Source organism: Coregonus clupeaformis, chromosome 7, assembly GCF_020615455.1.
Source record: "Coregonus clupeaformis isolate EN_2021a chromosome 7, ASM2061545v1, whole genome shotgun sequence".
Taxonomy (NCBI): Eukaryota; Metazoa; Chordata; class Actinopteri; order Salmoniformes; family Salmonidae; genus Coregonus; species Coregonus clupeaformis.
Genome location: NC_059198.1, coordinates 8,770,174 through 8,787,947, shown reverse-complemented (window position 1 = coordinate 8,787,947; position 17,774 = coordinate 8,770,174). Strand labels below are relative to the sequence as shown.

Sequence of the window (17,774 nt, the reverse complement as noted above, 5' to 3'; positions counted from 1 at the left end):
GATTATTATTATTATTATAGAAGAGGAACTTGAGTAATTGCTGAGTAAATATGGCATGATTTACACACACACACCTGTTCATACAGAATGCTATCTTCGTACATTGCATACACTCACGTAAGTATCACATTCAGCCAGAAAAGCTCTTACCCTTTATTACAGGTGGCTCTTCTGCCAATATAAATAAGAGGGTTTAAGTGAGAGGAACCGGACTTAAATGTTGAGTAGAGCTGCCTTACATGATGCAATATGAACTCACACATAGGGTACACATACGCAACTAACACATTTAGCCAGAAAAGCTCTTACCCTCCTTAACAGGTTCGACCTCTGTCGACCTCTGAACACTTACTCATTCAAGGGTTTTTCTTTATTTTTTACTATTTTCTACATTGTAACTACATCAAAACTATTAAATACCACATATGGAATCATGTAGTAACCAAAAAAGTGTTAAACAAATCAAAATATATTTTATATTTGAGATTCTTCAAATAGCTACCCTTTGCCTTGATGACAGCTTTGCACACTCTTGGCATTCTCTCAACCAGCTTCATGAGGTAGTCACATGGAATGCATTTCAATTAACAGGTGTGCCTTCTTAAAAGTTAATTTGTGGAATTTCTTTCCTTCTTAATGAGTTTGAGCCAATCAGTTGTGTAGTGACACGGTAGGGGGGTTATACAGAAGATAGCCCTATTGGGTAAAAGACCAAGTCCATATTATGGCAAGAACAGCTCAAATAAGCAAAGAGAAATGATAGTCCATCATTACTTTAAGACATGAAGGTCAGTCAATACGGAAAAGTTCAAGAACTTTGAAAGTTTCTTCAAATGCAGTCGCAAAAACCATCAAGCGCTATGATGAAACTGGCTCTCATGAAGACCGCCACAGGAATGGAAGACCCAGAGTTACCTCTGCTGCAGAGGATAAGTTCATTAGAGTTACCAGCCTCAGAAATTGCAGCCCAAATAAATGCTTCACAGAGGTCAAGTAACAGACACATCTCAACATCAACTGTTCAGAGGAGACTACGTGAATCAGGCCTTCATGGTCAAATTGCTGCAAAGAAACCACTACTAAAGGACAACAATAAGAAGAAGAGACTTGCTTGGGCCAAGAAACTCGAGCAATGGACATTAGACCGCTGGAAATGTGTCCTTTGGTCTGGAGTCCAAATTTGAGATTTTTGGTTCCAACCGCCGCGTCTTTGTGAGGCGCGATGTGGGTGAACGGATGATCTCTGCATGTGTAGTTCCCACCGTAAAGCATGGAGGAGGAGGTGTTATGGTGTGGGGGCGCTTTGCTGGTGACACTGTCTGTGATTTATTTAGAATTCAAGGCACACTTAACCAGCATGGCTACCACAGCATTCTGCAGCGATACACCATCCCATCTGGTTTGTGCTTAGTGGGACTATAATTTGTTTTTCAACAGGACAATGGAACAACACACCTCCAGGCTGTGTAAGGGCTATTTGACCAAGAAGGAGAGTGATAGAGTACTGTATCAGATGACCTGGCCTCCACAATCCCCCGACCTCAACCAAATTGAGATGGTTTGGGATGAGTCGGACTGCAGAGTGAAGGAAAAGCAGCCAACAAGTGCTTAGCATATGTGGGAACTCCTTCAAGACTGTTGGAAAAGCATTCCAGGTGAAGCTGGTTGAGAGAATGCCAAGAGTATGCAAAGCTGTCAACAAGGCAAAGGGTGGCTATTTGAAGAATCTCAAATATAAAACATATTTAGATTTGTTTAACAATTTTTTGGTTACTACATGATTCCATATGTGCTTTTCATAGTTTTATGTCTTCACTATTATTCTACAATGTAGAAAATAGTAAAAATAAAGAAAAACCCTTGAATGAGTAGGTGTTCTAAGACTTTTGACCGGTAGTGTATACAATGACAGAATTTCAGTGAGATGAACTAGACTGTACCAAACGGACTGAGTCTGTTGTAGGTTCTTAATTTGATCCCTCTTTTGTTGATCAGAATTTTCCTGCACGGCAGGAAATGCAAACTTGTAGCGTATTCAAGGTTTAAAAAGTATTCTAAAGTTTGTAATTTCCACTTTAAAATGTCAGACTTGATTTGCCCTAACGTCAAATGTATCAACCCCTACAAAAAATATCCATTAATTATAAATCAACATAATAATTCACATTTCCTGTTACTGCAGGATTATTTTCCTGCTGTAGCGATCTGGCTCAAATTAAGATTCCTACATGTACATATACACTCTCACACACACATACAACTACTCGTATACCCACAAGCAAATGCCTCCACCATCTCTCTGATGAATCGTAGATAACACACTGACTTCAACTTAATGCTGTGTGTATACTAAATACTGTAAAAATAAAAAATTTTGATTCAACATACAATTTGTTGTGAGTTTGCTCAAAAACATTTTTGTTGAGCAAACTCACAATCCTATTGCAGCTGGTTGTTTTACAAATGTACGTTGAATCAACTTTTTTTTTACAGTGTACACACACATGAACACACACAATAAATAACAATACCACACAACATACACACACGCACAATAAATAATAATACCACACACGCACAATAAAATAAAGTAAAAAACTGTTTGATGTCTTCTGTGCCTATATGAATGTACCCTACGATGTAACTGTAATGATGAGATAGATGTTCTTCTTCTTTTTTTAAATATTTTATCTCGCTGTGTTCAACTGTGTTGGATCTTTCCTAGCCATCTTGTTTCAAGAGGACCACAATAGAAATAAGTCCCTGACTTTATTGTGTTATCCTCAATGATTTTACTCATGTGCATGTATGGCTTTTTCAAGTTCTATGTGTGCTTGTTTTTGTTTAATGGTTGAATTAATAAACTAAACTAAACGCAACCAGACACACTCTCTTGCACACACACACACACACACACACACTCCAGTGCTTGCCAAAATAACCCACATAACAAGCATAACCTCAACCTTAACATAGGTAGCTCTTACTAACTGATTAAACTGTTATCTTGGGTAATACAAATAATAATGAGTAATATATCATTTAAATGAATATAGTCTGTTTTGTCTGGCATAAACCAGTAGGAAAATGTGATAGGAGTGAATATAAACATGTGTGAAGCCTATGTTAAGTGTACTGGTGTGCTATCTGATCAACACTGTCGTGGTGTGTGGTGAGAATCATGCATGGCAACTCTCAGTCTCATCCCCACAGAAAGCTACTTCTGTGATTGGTCTTAGAGGCCTTACCATGATCCTCCGCTGGCTTCGCTGAATGAGGGAAAACAGTTAACCGACATTACATTGGAATGATGACGGGATGATTATGCCCTACTGACTCTAACACAACTAACACAAACACACACAAAGGGACACAGGTTAACACACACACATGCTCTGTTCTCACCCACCCTTATCTGGCAAAAAATAAAAAGGAGAAAAATAAAATCAGACATATTGATTTTAGTATAGGCCTAACCATTCACTGAAGTATTTCAAGTATCAGGATTTGTCATCCATTTGTCATGAGTGGACTCACCAGCAGGTGCTGCTGCAGCCTTATCTGTCTTGGCCGCTACAATTGAAGGACAAACATATACAATAATTAATTGTTACATCCTGAGTGACATAAGTTTTCATCAGTTGTATGTAGAGGTTCTGTAAAGAGAGCAAGGGTTAGATTCCAACCATACCATCTCATTTTACATTTACATTTTAGTCATTTAATCTCGAAAACATAATGGACCATTAAACTTACAATATAGTTAATATAATATAAAATAATCACAGCTGTGAATTACCAATATTTGACTCCACACTGTGCAAACATGCATACATACAAACATTCACAAATGATTTGAATGCACATATATTATGTAGAAGTCTAGATATGCATAATCCACGCCTGCACACAGCACTGTAGTGTAAATTCTGAATGTTGATACATTAATGCATTCCCATGTACATTGTACATACAATATTATACCGGTACTTAGACACATAACACATAAGCACATACAATACACAAATACACATTTTAATGTAACCACAGAGGAGTTGTACATTCACTCAACCTTGCTTTGTGCAGTTCTTACCAATTTCTTCAGGCTCTGCCTCTGGCAAAGAAAGAGTATTGGAATTGGAGTCAAAGTAAAAGTACACTGTATATAGAAACAAAAGTTGGCATTTATTGGGATGACTCATGTACTGGAGGCAGCTCTGCCATGTAGTCATTAGCTGGCACAGCCACAAAGTCATAAAATCAGACCTAACCCTAACCTTAACAACACTGCTAACCTTATACCTAACCCTAACCTTAAAAATAATTTTGACTTTGCAGCTGGCCCATCTAGTGGAAATCGCTAAATTTTGCCTCCAGGACAAGATTAATCCCAATAAACATCAACCTGCTCTAGAAACAGTGGCTACTGTGTGTATATTATATATATATATATGGATAGTTTTGAAGAGAAGATCATGAAGAATAATGTGACTTAAAAATATCAAAGAACACAGCCTCAAGACTAAGATGCTTTTGATAGGGTTTAAGACCATCAAAGTACTAATATCTGAGATCTACAATACTGCCACAAGGGTGCCTAATGAATGTAGAGATTAAGACTTAGTTACTGCAAAACAAACTGAACCACACAGTAACGGTAATGATCTCTGGCTCAAACTCTGGCAGGACACATGGATCTGCCATCCAAAGCTATAATTTGTACAGACAGTGTCCTTGTTCAGAGCACCTGTTAAAGTGATAACATAAATAGTCTCAGTGCCTTGGGATTTGTAGTCAGCAAAATCTATTAAAACAACCCAACCACAGAATTTAGAACATCAACCAGGTCTCCCGAACCATCCCCATCTGATCAATCACAACTGACTTTGCAGAACTATTGTCCCATGAGTGTGCCAAACTGCGATTCTGAGATTTCAGCCTTGGCCTTGGCACTCTGGTTGTTTTGCATGACCCTGACTGTGTTCTCAGTTTTGGCATACTGAGTAGCCGACACGTCTATTTTTGATGAGGTTTGTTTTTCAGGCAGCAATCTGTTAACAGGTCTCAGCACATGTAGTTTTAGCCCTGGCAACACCCACTGTCTTAGGTCTCGAGGGGTCTTTGACGCACAGGGCATTAAATGGCATCTTTAGCCCAGGTTCCGTGCCTTTGCAGCAGGCCCAGTTCATAGATGGAAGGGAAGTGGGTCAGTGAATTTCTGGTGCTCCATTCGCTGCTCAGTCCACTGTTGTTGACTAGGATGGGAGTTATGCACCATAGAGAACATGCCATGAGACGGTAAGCCCCGATGACAAGGCCTTGTGTCCTAAGCTGGCACAAAATATTTGTTTAACCACCCATCACGACATTGTTAAAGGACAGGAGAAATATGGAACATGTAGTAACTATCGCTGCACGGTCTCCTCTGTGACAACAGTGTAGAAGTCAGCAATCAAAATGACAAATCCTGTCCCTATACTACAGTATTTTTTATTTTTTAAAAAAAAATTCAGTATGTTCCAGGATGGTGGTTAACAGTAAATTGATAGATGAGACCATCCCTAGATTCCATTGCTAAATAAGATGGGTTTTGATACTATAAAAACAGGCCGGAATTTGACAAGTAATTGTCTTTGGTCAGACCAACACCCAACCCCTTCTCTCCTTCAGGCCTTCAGCCCAGTTTGGCTAAGGCTTCTCTCTGGTTACGACCTGTCAGCACTCTCTCTATCACAGGCCGGCTCAGTGTCTCTCTATCTGCCGTATTCATACAAAAAGTTCTAAGTACAGCGCTAAGTCAGAGCGAGAGCAACCCCGACCCTTGAACCTCAGCGCTAATGCTAAAGTTAATGCACAGTGATATGCACACAGTCAATGTGTAACGTATCCATCCCTGTTCTTATGGTTAGTCTTGGTCATTTACGGTCTTATTCTCGATATACTGTAACTTCACATGGTAGATTTCCCTCTTTCTTGTCCTGCATCTTTTTTTATTCACTCCTAATTCTCTCGTCTCACGTTCCCCGTCTTTTCTTTCCCTTACTGTCTGCTTTGTTTGATTTCTCTTGTCTTTCCATTTCTATTCCTATCTTTTGTGGTTCCATAAGACTGTTTCCACTGGGCTTTTATGGTGTTAAACCTATCTATTCATACTGGACTTATCCACTTCTCCAAGGAGAGAGAGAGAGAGAGAGAGAGAGAGAGAGAGAGAGAGAGAGAGAGAGAGAGAGAGAGAGAGAGAGAGAGAGAGAGAGAGAGAGAGAGAGAGAGAGAGAGAGAGAGAGAGAGAGAGAGAGAAAAGAAGAGAGAGAGATGAGAGAAAGTGAGAAGGAGCTAGAGGGAGAGGTAAATGAGAAAGGCCATCAAGGGTCAGGTCCATCAGATATGGTCATGGGAAAGATGGATACTATGGTGTATATTTAACAAATATCATGACTCTGCTGCCCCATTACTGTCAAGCCTTCCCCTAAATACAGTTGAAGTTGGAAGTTTACATTTTTTATTTATTTATTTATTTCACCTTTATTTAACCAGGTAAGCCAGTTGAGAACAAGTTCTCATTTACAACTGCGACCTGGCCAAGATAAAGCATAGCAGTGCGATAAAAACAACAACACAGAGTTACATATGGGGTAAAAAAACAAAGTCAAAAAATACTACAGAAAATATATATACAGTGTGTGCAAATGTAGCAAGTTATGGAGGTAAGGCAATAAATAGGCTATAGTGCAAAATAATTACAATTAGTATTAACACTGGAATGCTAGATGTGCAAGAGATTATGTGCAAATAGAGATACTGGGGTGCAAAAGAGCAAAATAAATAACAATATAGGGATGAGGTAGTTGGGTGGGCTAATTTCAGATGGGCTGTGTACAGGTGCAGTGATCGGTAAGGTGCTCTGACAACTGATGCTTAAAGTTAGTGAGGGAGATAAGAGTCTCCAGCTTCAGAGATTTTTGCAATTCGTTCCAGTCATTGGCAGCAGAGAACTGGAAGGAATGGCGGCCAAAGGAGGTGTTGGCTTTGGGAATGACCAGTGAGATATACCTGCTGGAGCGCAGACTAGGGGTGGGTGCTGCTATGGTGACCAATGAGCTAAGATAAGGCGGGGATTTGCCTAGCAGTGATTTATAGATGGCCTGGAGCCAGTGGGTTTGACGACGAACATGTAGTGAGGACCAGCCAACAAGAGCGTACAGGTCACAGTGGTGGGTAGTGTATGGGGCTTTGGAGACAAAACGGATGGCACTGTGATAGACTACATCCAATTTGCTGAGTAGAGTGTTGGAGGCTATTTTGTAAATGACATCGCCGAAGTCAAGGATCGGTAGGATAGTCAGTTTTACGAGGGCATGTTTGGCAGCATGAGTGAAGGAGGCTTTGTTGCGAAATAGGAAGCCGATTCTAGATTTAACTTTGGATTGGAGATTCTTAATGTGAGTCTGGAAGGAGAGTTTACAGTCTAACCAGACACCTAGGTATTTGTAGTTGTCCACATACTCTAGGTCAGACCCGTCGAGAGTGGTGATTCTAGTCGGGTGGGCGGGTGCCAGCAGCGTTCGATTGAAAAGCATGCATTTAGTTTTACTAGTGTTTAAGAGCAGTTGGAGGCTACTGAAGGAGTGTTGTATGGCATTGAAGCTCGTTTGGGGGTTTGTTAACACAGTGTCCAATGAAGGGCCAGATGTATACAAAATGGTGTCGTCTGCGTAGAGGTGGATCTGAGAGTCACCAGCAGCAAGAGCGACATCATTGATATACACGGAGAAAAGTGTCGGCCCAAGAATTGAACCCTGTGGCACCCCCATAGAGACTGCCATAGGTCCAGACAACAGGCCCTCCGATTTGACACACTGAACTCTATCTGAGAAGTAGTTGGTGAACCAGGCGAGGCAGTCATTTGAGAAACCAAGGCTATTTAGTCTGCCAGTCTGTGAAGATGCTGGAGGAAACAGGTACAAAAGTATCTATATCCACAGTAAAATTAGTCCTATATCGACATAACCTGAAAGGCCGCTCAGCAAGGAAGAAGCCACTGCTCCAAAACACCATAAAAAAGCCAGACTATGGTTTGCAACTGCAAATGGGGACAAAGATCGTACTTTTTGGAGAAATGTCCTCTGGTCTGATGAAACAAAAATATAACTGTTTGGCCATAATGACCATTGTTATATTTGGAGGAAAAAGGGGGTTGCTTGCAAGCCGAAGAACACCATCCCATCCGTGAAGCACGGGGGTGGCAGCATCATGCTGTGGGGGTGCTTTGCTGGATGAGGGACTGGTGCACTTCACAAAATAGATGGCATAATGAGGATGGAAAATTATGTGGATATATTGAAGCAACATCTCAAGACACAGTCAGGAAGTTGAAGCTTGGTCGCAAATGGGTCTTCCAAATGGACAATGACCCCAAGCATACTTCCAAAATTGTGGCAAAATGGCTTAAGGCCACTCCAATACCTTGACTTTGTTGTCCATCACAAAGCCCTGACCTCAATCCTATAGAAAATGTGTGGGCAGAACTGAAAAAGTGTGTGCGAACAAGGAGGCCTACAAACCTGACTCAGTTACACCAGCTCTGTCAGGAGGAATGGGCCAAAATTCACCAAAATTATTGTGGGAAGATTATGGAAGGCTACCCGAAACGTTTGACCCAAGTTAAACAATTTAAAGGCAATGCTACCAAATACTAATTGAGTGTATGTAAACTTCTGACCGACTGGGAATGTGATGAAAGAAATACAAGCTGAAATAAATAATTATCTCTACTATTATTCTGACATTTCACATTCTTAAAACAAAGTGGTGATCCTAACTGACCTAAGACAGGGAATCTTTACTAGGATTAAATGTCAGGAATTGTGAAAAACAGAGTTTCAATGTATTTGGCTAAGGTGTATGTAAACTTCCGACTTCAACTGTATATACTGAACAAAAATATAAATGCAACATGTAAAAAGTGTTGGTCCCATGTTTCATGAGCTGAAATAAAAGATCCCAGAAATTTTCCATATGCACCAAAATATTATTTCTCAAATTTTGTGCACAGATCTTTTTACATCCCTGTTAGGGAGCATTTCTCCTTTGCCAAAATAGTCCATCCACCTGACTAGTGTGGCATATCAAGAAGCTGATTAAACAGCATAATCATTACACAGGTGCACCTTGTGCTGGGGAAAAAAATACACTAAAATGTGCAGTTTTGTCACACAACACAATGCCACAGATCTCTTTTGAGGGAGTGTGCAATTGGCATGCTGACTGCAGGAATGTCCACTAGAGCTGTTGCCAGAGAATTGAATGTTCATTTCTCTACCAACGTCGTTTTAGAGAATTTGGCAGTACGTCCAACCAGCCTCACAACCGCAGACCACGTGTATGGCATCGTGTGGGCGAGCGGTTTGCTGATGTCAATGTTGTGAACAGAGTGCCTGATTGTGGCGGGGGGTTATGGTATGGGTAGGCATAAGCTATGGACAACGAACACAATTGCATTTTATCGATGGCAATTTGAATGCACAGATACCATGACGAGATCCTGAGGCCCATTGTCGTGTCATTAATCCGCCGCCATAACCTCATGTTTCAGCATGATAATGCACAGCCCCATGTCGCAAGGATCTGCACACAATTCCTGAAAGCTGAAAATTTCCCAGTTCTTCCATGGCCTGCATACTCACCAGACATGTCACCCATTGAGCATGTTTGGGATGCTCTGGATCGACGTGTACGACAACGTGTTACCGACAATATCCAGCAACTTTGCATAGCCATAGAAGAGGAGTGGGACAACATTCCACAATCAACAGCCTGATCAACTCTATCCGAAGGAGATGTGTTGCGCTGCATGAGGCAAATGGTGCTCACACCAGATACTGACTGGTTTTCTGATCCACACCCCTACTTTCTTTTTAAAGGTATCTGTGACCAGCAGATGCATATCTGTATTCCCAGTCATGTGAAATCCATAGATTAGGGCATAATGAATTCATTTCAATTGACTGATTTCCTTATATGAACTGCAACTCAGTTGTGTTTATATTTTTGTTCAGTGTACAAAAATAATGTTTATTTGCAACACATGGATTGTCCTGACTTTCAGGAATGCCTGAATTGCTTAGCCTTGCTTTTCTGGTTGGCTGGCAAGTTTCACCATCCAATTATTTCAGATCTACAGGAGTGCAAGTTTCACCATGGCACGGACCATGGCAATACGTTGGCACATGATAATTATTAGAATATGGCAAATACAGTGCATTCGGAAAGTATTCAGACCCCTTTTAATCTATTCAGGAAAAATCGATCATATGTTGTTATTATCATCATTTAAGATTTACAGATTAAATCAGGGACAAATCATAATGGCAAGTTCTTTACCATTCAATAAGAAATGGAAATGCAATGGGGGGGCATTTGGCTTTTGAACTATGCTACACAGTACATAAAAGTGCACATCTCTTCACTCACTTAAGGATATCACATTCTTTCTCAAAATATACCGTATCTTTCAACATTCGTATATATATATAAATATTTGTTATATATCTACTCTCAGCTCTCTCCCCCTCTACTTCTCCCTCTCTCTCTCTCTCTTTTTGAAGGGTAACCTCTGTGGAATGTTCTTAATCTCTCTTGACATTTCCCCCTCTTCCTTCTCTCCGTGTGCTTCTCCTCCCTCAGATACAGTAGTAAGCCACAGATAGTCTTCTGCCATGTGTGGCCTCATTTTATTAATCACTTTCAAAGGCTCAATCTTTGAAGTGTTCACTAATTTCATCACTGACCCAGGCCACAATGTACACTACCAGTCAAAAGTTTGGACACATCTACTCATTCAAGGGTTTTTCTTAATTTTTACTATTTTTTACATTGTAGAATAATAGTGAAGACATCAAAACTATGAAATAACACATGGAATCATGTAGTAACCCAAAAAGTGTTAAACAAATCAAAATATATTTTATGTTTGAGATTCTTCAAATAGCCACCCTTTGCCTTGATGACAGCTTTGCACACTCTTGGCATTCTCTCAACCAGCTTCATGAGGTAGTCACCTGGAATGCATTTCAATTAACAGGTGTGCCTTCTTAAAAGTTAATTTGTGGAATTTCTTTCCTTCTTAATGAGGTTGAGCCAATCAGTTGTGTAGTGACACGGTAGGGGGATTATACAGAAGATAGCCCTATTTGGTAAAAGACCAAGTCCATATTATGGCAAGAATAGCTCAAATAAGCAAAGAGAAATGACAGTCCATCATTACTTGAAGACATGAAGGTCAGTCAATACGGAAAGTTCATGAACTTTGAACGTTTCTTCAAGTGCAGTAGCAAAAACCATCAAGCGCTATGATGAAACTGGCTCTCATGATGACCGCCACAGGAATGGAAGATCCAGAGTTACCTCTGCTGAGGAGGATAAGTTCATTAGAGTTACCAACCTCAGAAATTGCAACCCAAATAAATGCTTAAAAGAGTTCAAGTCACAGACACATCTCAACATCAACTGTTCAGAGGGGACTGTGTGAATCAGGCCTTCATGGTCGAATTGCTGCAAAGAAACCACTACTAAAGGAAACCAATAAGAATAAGAGACCTGCTTGGGCCAAGAAACACAAGCAATGGACATTATACTGGTGGAAATGTGTCCTTTGGTCTGGAGTCCATATTGGACCGCCGTGTTTTTGTGAGACGCGGTGTGGGTGAACGGATAATCTCCGCATGTGTAGTTCCCACCGTAAAGCATGGAGGAGGAGGTGTTACAGTGAGGGAAAAAAAGTATTTGATACCCTGCTGATTTTGTAAGTTTGCCCACTGACAAAAAAATGATCAGTCTATCATTTTAATGGTAGGTTTATTTGAACAGTGAGAAACAGAATAACAACAAAAAACAAAAAAATTCAGAAAAACGCATGTCAAAAATGTTATAAATTGATTTGCATTTTAATGAGGGAAATAAGTATTTGACCCCTCTGCAAAACATGATTTAGTACTTGGTGGCAAAACCCTTGTTGGCAATCACAGAGGTCAGACGTTTCTTGTAGTTGGCCACCAGGTTTGCACACATCTCAGGAGGGATTTTGTCCCACTCCTCTTTGCAGATCTTCTCCAAGTCATTAAGGTTTCGAGGTTGACGTTTGGCAACTCGAACCTTCAGCTCCCTCCACAGATTTTCTATGGGATTAAGGTCTGGAGACTGGCTAGGCCACTCCTTTGTTGCCTTGGCCGTGTGTTTTGGGTCATTGTCATGCTGGAATACCCATCCACGACCCATTTTCAATGCCCTGGCTGAGGGAAGGAGGTTCTCACCCAAGATTTGACGGTACATGGCCCCGTCCATCGTCCCTTTGATGCGGTGAAGTTGTCCTGTCCCCTTAGCAGAAAAACACCCCCAAAGCATAATGTTTCCACCTCCATGTTTGACGGTGGGGATGGTGTTCTTGGGGTCATAGGCAGCATTCCTCCTCCTCCAAACACAGTGAGTTGAGTTGATGCCAAAGAGCTCGATTTTGGTCTCATCTGACCACAACACTTTCACCCAGTTCTCCTCTGAATCATTCAGATGTTCATTGGCAAACTTCAGACGGGCCTGTATATGTGCTTTCTTGAGCAGGGGGACCTTGCGGGCGCTGCAGGATTTCAGTCCTTCACGGCGTAGTGTGTTACCAATTGTTTTCTTGGTGACTATGGTCCCAGCTGCCTTGAGATCATTGACAAGATCCTCCTGTGTAGTTCTGGGCTGATTCCTCACCGTTCTCATGATCATTGCAACTCCACGAGGTGAGATCTTGCATGGAGCCCCAGGCCGAGGGAGATTGACAGTTATTTTGTGTTTCTTCCATTTGCGAATAATCACACCAACTGTTGACACCTTCTCACCAAGCTGCTTGGCAATGGTCTTGTAGCCCATTCCAGCCTTGTGTAGGTCTACAATCTTGTCCCTGACATCCTTGGAGAGCTCTTTGGTCTTGGCCATGGTGGAGAGTTTGGAATCTGATTGATTGATTGCTTCTGTGGACAGGTGTCTTTTATACAGGTAACAAGCTGAGATTAGGAGCACTCCCTTTAAGAGTGTGCTCCTAATCTCAGCTCGTTACCTGTATAAAAGACACCTGGGAGCCAGAAATCTTTCTGATTGAGAGGGGGTCAAATACTTATTTCCCTCATTAAAATGCAAATCAATTTATAACATTTTTTACATGCGTTTTTCTGGATTTTTGTTGTTGTTATTCTGTCTCTCACTGTTCAAATAAACCTATCATTAAAATGATAGACTGATCATTTCTTTGTCAGTGGGCAAACGTACAAAATCAGCAGGGGATCAAAAACTTTTTTCCCTCACTGTATGTTGTGGGGGTGCTTTGCTGGTGATACTGTCTGTGATTTATTTAGAATTCAAGGCACACTTAACCAGCATGGCTACCACAGCATTCTGCAGCGATACGTCATCCCATCTGGTTTGGGTTTAGTGGGACTATCATTTGTTTTTCAACAGGACAATGACCCAACACACCTCCAGGCTGTGTAAGGGCTATTTTACCAAGAAGGAGAGTGATGGAGTGCTGCATCAGATGACCTCCACAATCCCCCGACCTCAACCCAATTGAGATGGTTTTGGATGAGTCGGACGGCAAAGTGAAGGAAAAGCAGCCAACAAGTGCTCAGCATATGTGGGAACTCCTTCAAGACTGTTGGAAAAGTATTCCAGGTGAAGCTGGTTGAGAGAATGCCAAGAGTGTGCAAAGCTGTCATCAAGGCAAAGGGTGGCTATTTGAAGAATCTCAAATATAAAATATATTTTAATTTGTTTAACAATTATTTGGTTACTACATGATTCCATATGTGTTATTTCATAGTTTTGATGTCTTCACTATTATTCTACAACGTAGAAAATAGTAAAAATAAAGAAAAACCCTTGAATGAGTAGGTGTGTCCAAACATTTGACTGGTACTGTATATAAATTAGCAAGAGTTGTCTTAAAGAGTTGAATCTGTGATATCTTGCAAAGAACATACGTTTGTTTTATCGTATCATTAGAGTTCTATATTTTAGGCCTTTCGGTAATGCATCTACTGTATGCTTGGTGAGGATTCCTTTCCCTTAGGCCAATGTTAGAGGGCTTCTGAAATACCTGCCTATAGGCTCTTTAACACGTCTACAACCGTGAGTTAAAGGCAACAGTGAACGTGTTAACTAGAGACTGAGACCAGGGGGCCCCCACTCTGACTAGGTCCCATTGGTAGCATGTTCTCCCATCTTGTGTTAATGGCGCTTGGTGCCCCTCACACAACCTACAGACATGTGACATACGTGTGACATACAGTGCATTCGGAAAGTATTCAGCCCCCTTGACTTTTTCCACATTATTCTAAAATTGATTACATTGTTTTTTTCCCTCAATCTACACACAATACCCCATAATGACAAAGCAAAAACAGGTTTTTAGAAATGTATGCAAATGGGTCGTTGTACAGTTGGAAGGTGAATCTTCGCCCCAGTCTGAGGTCCTGAGCGCTCTGGAGCAGGTTTTCATCAAGGATCTCTCTGTACTTTGCTCCGTTCATCTTTCCCTCGATCCTAACTAGTCTCCCAGTCCCTGCCGCTGAAAAACATCCCCACAGCATGATGCTGCCACCACCATGCTTCATCGTAGGGATGGTGCCAGGTTTCGTCCAGACGTGAAGCTTGGGATTCAGGCCAAAGAGTTAAATCTTGGTTTCATCAGACCAGAGAATCTTGTCTCTCATGGTCTGAGAGTCTTTAGGTGCCTTTTGGCAAACTCCAAGCGGGCTGTCATGTGCCTTTTACTGAGGAGTGGCTTCCGTCTGGCCACTCTACCATAAAGGCCTGATTGGTGGAGTGCTGCAGAGAAGGTTGTCCTTCTGGAAGGTTCTCCCATCTCCACAGTGGAACTCTGGAGCTCTGTCAGAGTGACCATCGGGTTCTTGGTCACCTCCCTGACCAAGGCCCTTCTCCCCCGATTGCTCACTTTGGCCGGGTGGCCAACTCTAGGAAGAGTCTTGGTGGTTCCAAACTTCTTCCATTTAAGAATGATGGAGGCCACTGTGTTCTTGGGGACCTTCAATGCTTCAGAAATGTTTTGATACCCTTCCTCAGATCTGTGCTTCGACACAATCCTGTCTCGGAGCTCTACGGACAATTCCTTCGACCTCATGGCTTGGTCTTTGCTCTGACATGCACTGTCAACTGTGGGACCTTATATAGACAGGTGTGTGCGTTTCCAAATCATGTCCAATCAACTGAATTTACCACAGCTGGACTCCAATCAAGTTGTAGAAACATCTCAAGGATGATCAATGGAAACAGGATGCACCTGAGCTCAATTTCGAGTCTCATAGCAAAGGGTCTGAACACTTTGTAAAAACCAGTTTTCTCTTTGTCATTATAGGCTACTGTGTGTAGATTGATGAGGAAAACAATTAATTTAATCAATTTTAGAATTAGGCTGTAACGTAACAAAATGTGGAAAAAGTCAAAGGGTCTGAATACTTTCCGAATGCACTGTACATGTCTCATTACTCCTAACATTACTCACATGTTATGCTGCACACCCCAAAAAAATCCTGCATATCAGTAGGGGAGAGTGGGTTAAGTTGAGACAAAGGGGTGAGTTGAGCCACCCTTGTTTCTAGGAAATCATACACACAATTAATAATTTGACCAAATATTTAGGAAGAAGTCATCATTTCATGGAGTCTATGAAGGAAGAAACCACATGGAAAAAGTGGTAAGCAAGTTAGGTCCAAAAAGGTGATTTTCACCAAGTCAAATGAATGTATTGTGTTAAGAGGTTTCATGATGCTTGTTACTAAACCAAAGTAGATCATTTTAAGATTGTTCTATACATCAGTTGGGGTCTCTATAAGCTTCAATATGAGGACTTAAACCAGGCATGAAAGTGCATCCTTGTAGCTGTGTGGGCTAATAAAGACAAAATGTTCAGTGTTCGTAAATGTATGTAGTATTGTAATTCAATGAGTAATTGAATTACAATATATAGTGCAGAACCTACAGTACATACAGTATGTGATACAAATAGACTTACATCTTTATCTACACTTATCAGAATGTGCTTGTTTACCTATAAAAGTCACCATGGTATAATACGCAGGTTGGCATTTATCGTCATGAATCATGCCCTGGAGGCAGCTCTGAAGAGTGGTCACTAGCTGGCACAGCCACAAAGTCATAAAATCTGATTTTAAACCTAACCTTAACCCTAACCTTAACCACACTGCTAACCCTAATGCCTAACTCTAACCTTAAATTACAACCAAAAAGCTCATTTTTAATTTTCATTAAGTTTTACGATACAGCCATTTTTGACTTTGCAGCTGGCCCATCTAGTGGAAAAAGCTCAGTTTTGCCTACGGGGCAAGATTCATGAAAATAAACGTCAACCTGCGTATAATGCAGGCATTTTCACATTTTCATAAATATATTCAACTATAGCACCAAGCGAGCATACTCACATAAGGACTCAAAGGGGAAATTTATATTCAAGGGGTCTATTTATACCACTGAGCGTGTGGTGGAGTATCAATGGTATTATTGGCATTTGGCGGTCATCCATGCTGGGGGCAGAGTGTGACTGATGGAGTTTCACTGTTTTATGATGAGGATGAAGAGAGTGATGCTTTTGGCAGCATGGGAGTACACTTAAGCCTCTGCTCTCTATATAGCTCCATCATTTGGTGGTTTTATTTGACAGTTCCGATGATATGAGTTATAGAGGTATATTTCATACAGTGGTTTCTAGACAAAGGGAGAAGGAGGGGGCATATTCTAAAGAGTAGTAGTAGGGGAGTAGGGAAGGTGGCATGGTGGAGGGAGAGTAATGTAAGTTGAATGAATACCATAACATATATGCAGGCCTATATTGCTGGCATCAGGTCTTGCTATGAAGAGCATTAATACCACTCTAATGTAGTAATTATTTTTGGTTGTAACTTGGCGAAGGTTGTGGTGGGTCCCAGCCAGGTGTATTTGTTTCCACTGTGCAGTAGTTGTGCTGTGTAATCGCTGCAGCTGTCTTTTACCACAGCAAGTGTGGGCTATAGTAGTCGCTGGGCTGGCAACTATAAATTAATCTGTTTAACGAACCACTTTCATGTTTTCCAACATGGCAACAGGAAGAGGTGGGAGGAGATTTACTAGGGTACTACAGTACTGAGGTAAGCCTGTAAGTGAACATAGGAAGGGAAGTGAGGGGAGGGAACCTGGGAGGGTAGTATATCACGCTGTATTTTATCAGACAGTAATGATGATAAGAATTATAGCCTGTATGCATTCCTCTAGTGATGTCTCTCTCCGCTACCCCTCCCCCCGTCCGCTGGCACACGTGTGGGGTGAAGATTTATAGTGGAACAGCGGAGGAGAGAGGATGAGACATGGTAATAAGAGTGGTAGACAGGTAAAGGAAGAGTGCAGGGAGAGAGCAGGTGAGAGTTTATGGTATTGTCGTAAATATGGCCGAGTATTATAGAATGTCTTGTAAATAAAAAGCTTTCAACAAAAAAACACTTTGGCAGAGAGGAAAATGACACCTCTCTTTAGGGAAGTGGTATCTGCAGAATGGAATAAACGAGACCCCATAAATATCATCCCAAACTGTCCGCTATCTTTTCCATTAATTTCCATTCATTACCCTTCCCTCCGCATATCTCTCCGCTTAAAATAGGTCTGGCTCAAAGCGCAGAAAGAAACTTTTACATAAAAGGACATTACCAAATACTACTGCCAGTGTTCCTATC

The 17,774-nt window shown here is 41.2% G+C and overlaps 1 protein-coding gene across 32 annotated transcripts in view; it reads right to left on the bottom strand.

The window, feature by feature from the left end:
- LOC121568964 (myosin-binding protein C, fast-type) overlaps nt 1–17,774 on the bottom strand; it is a 52,441-nt gene that overhangs the window by 29,422 nt on the left and 5,245 nt on the right. For 12 of the 32 annotated variants that reach the window (XM_041879469.2, XM_041879477.2, XM_041879475.2 and 9 more), the window contains exons 2-5: nt 4,094–4,114; nt 3,538–3,573; nt 3,410–3,415; nt 3,249–3,269 (exon numbers count right to left, since the gene is read on the bottom strand). In XM_041879469.2, coding sequence (XP_041735403.1) covers nt 3,249–3,269; nt 3,410–3,415; nt 3,538–3,573; nt 4,094–4,114 — 84 coding nt within the window. The remainder of the gene's footprint in view (nt 1–3,248; nt 3,270–3,409; nt 3,416–3,537; nt 3,574–4,093; nt 4,115–17,774) is intronic. The other 20 variants (XM_041879474.2, XM_041879495.2, XM_041879483.2 and 17 more) reach the window with 3 other exon arrangements.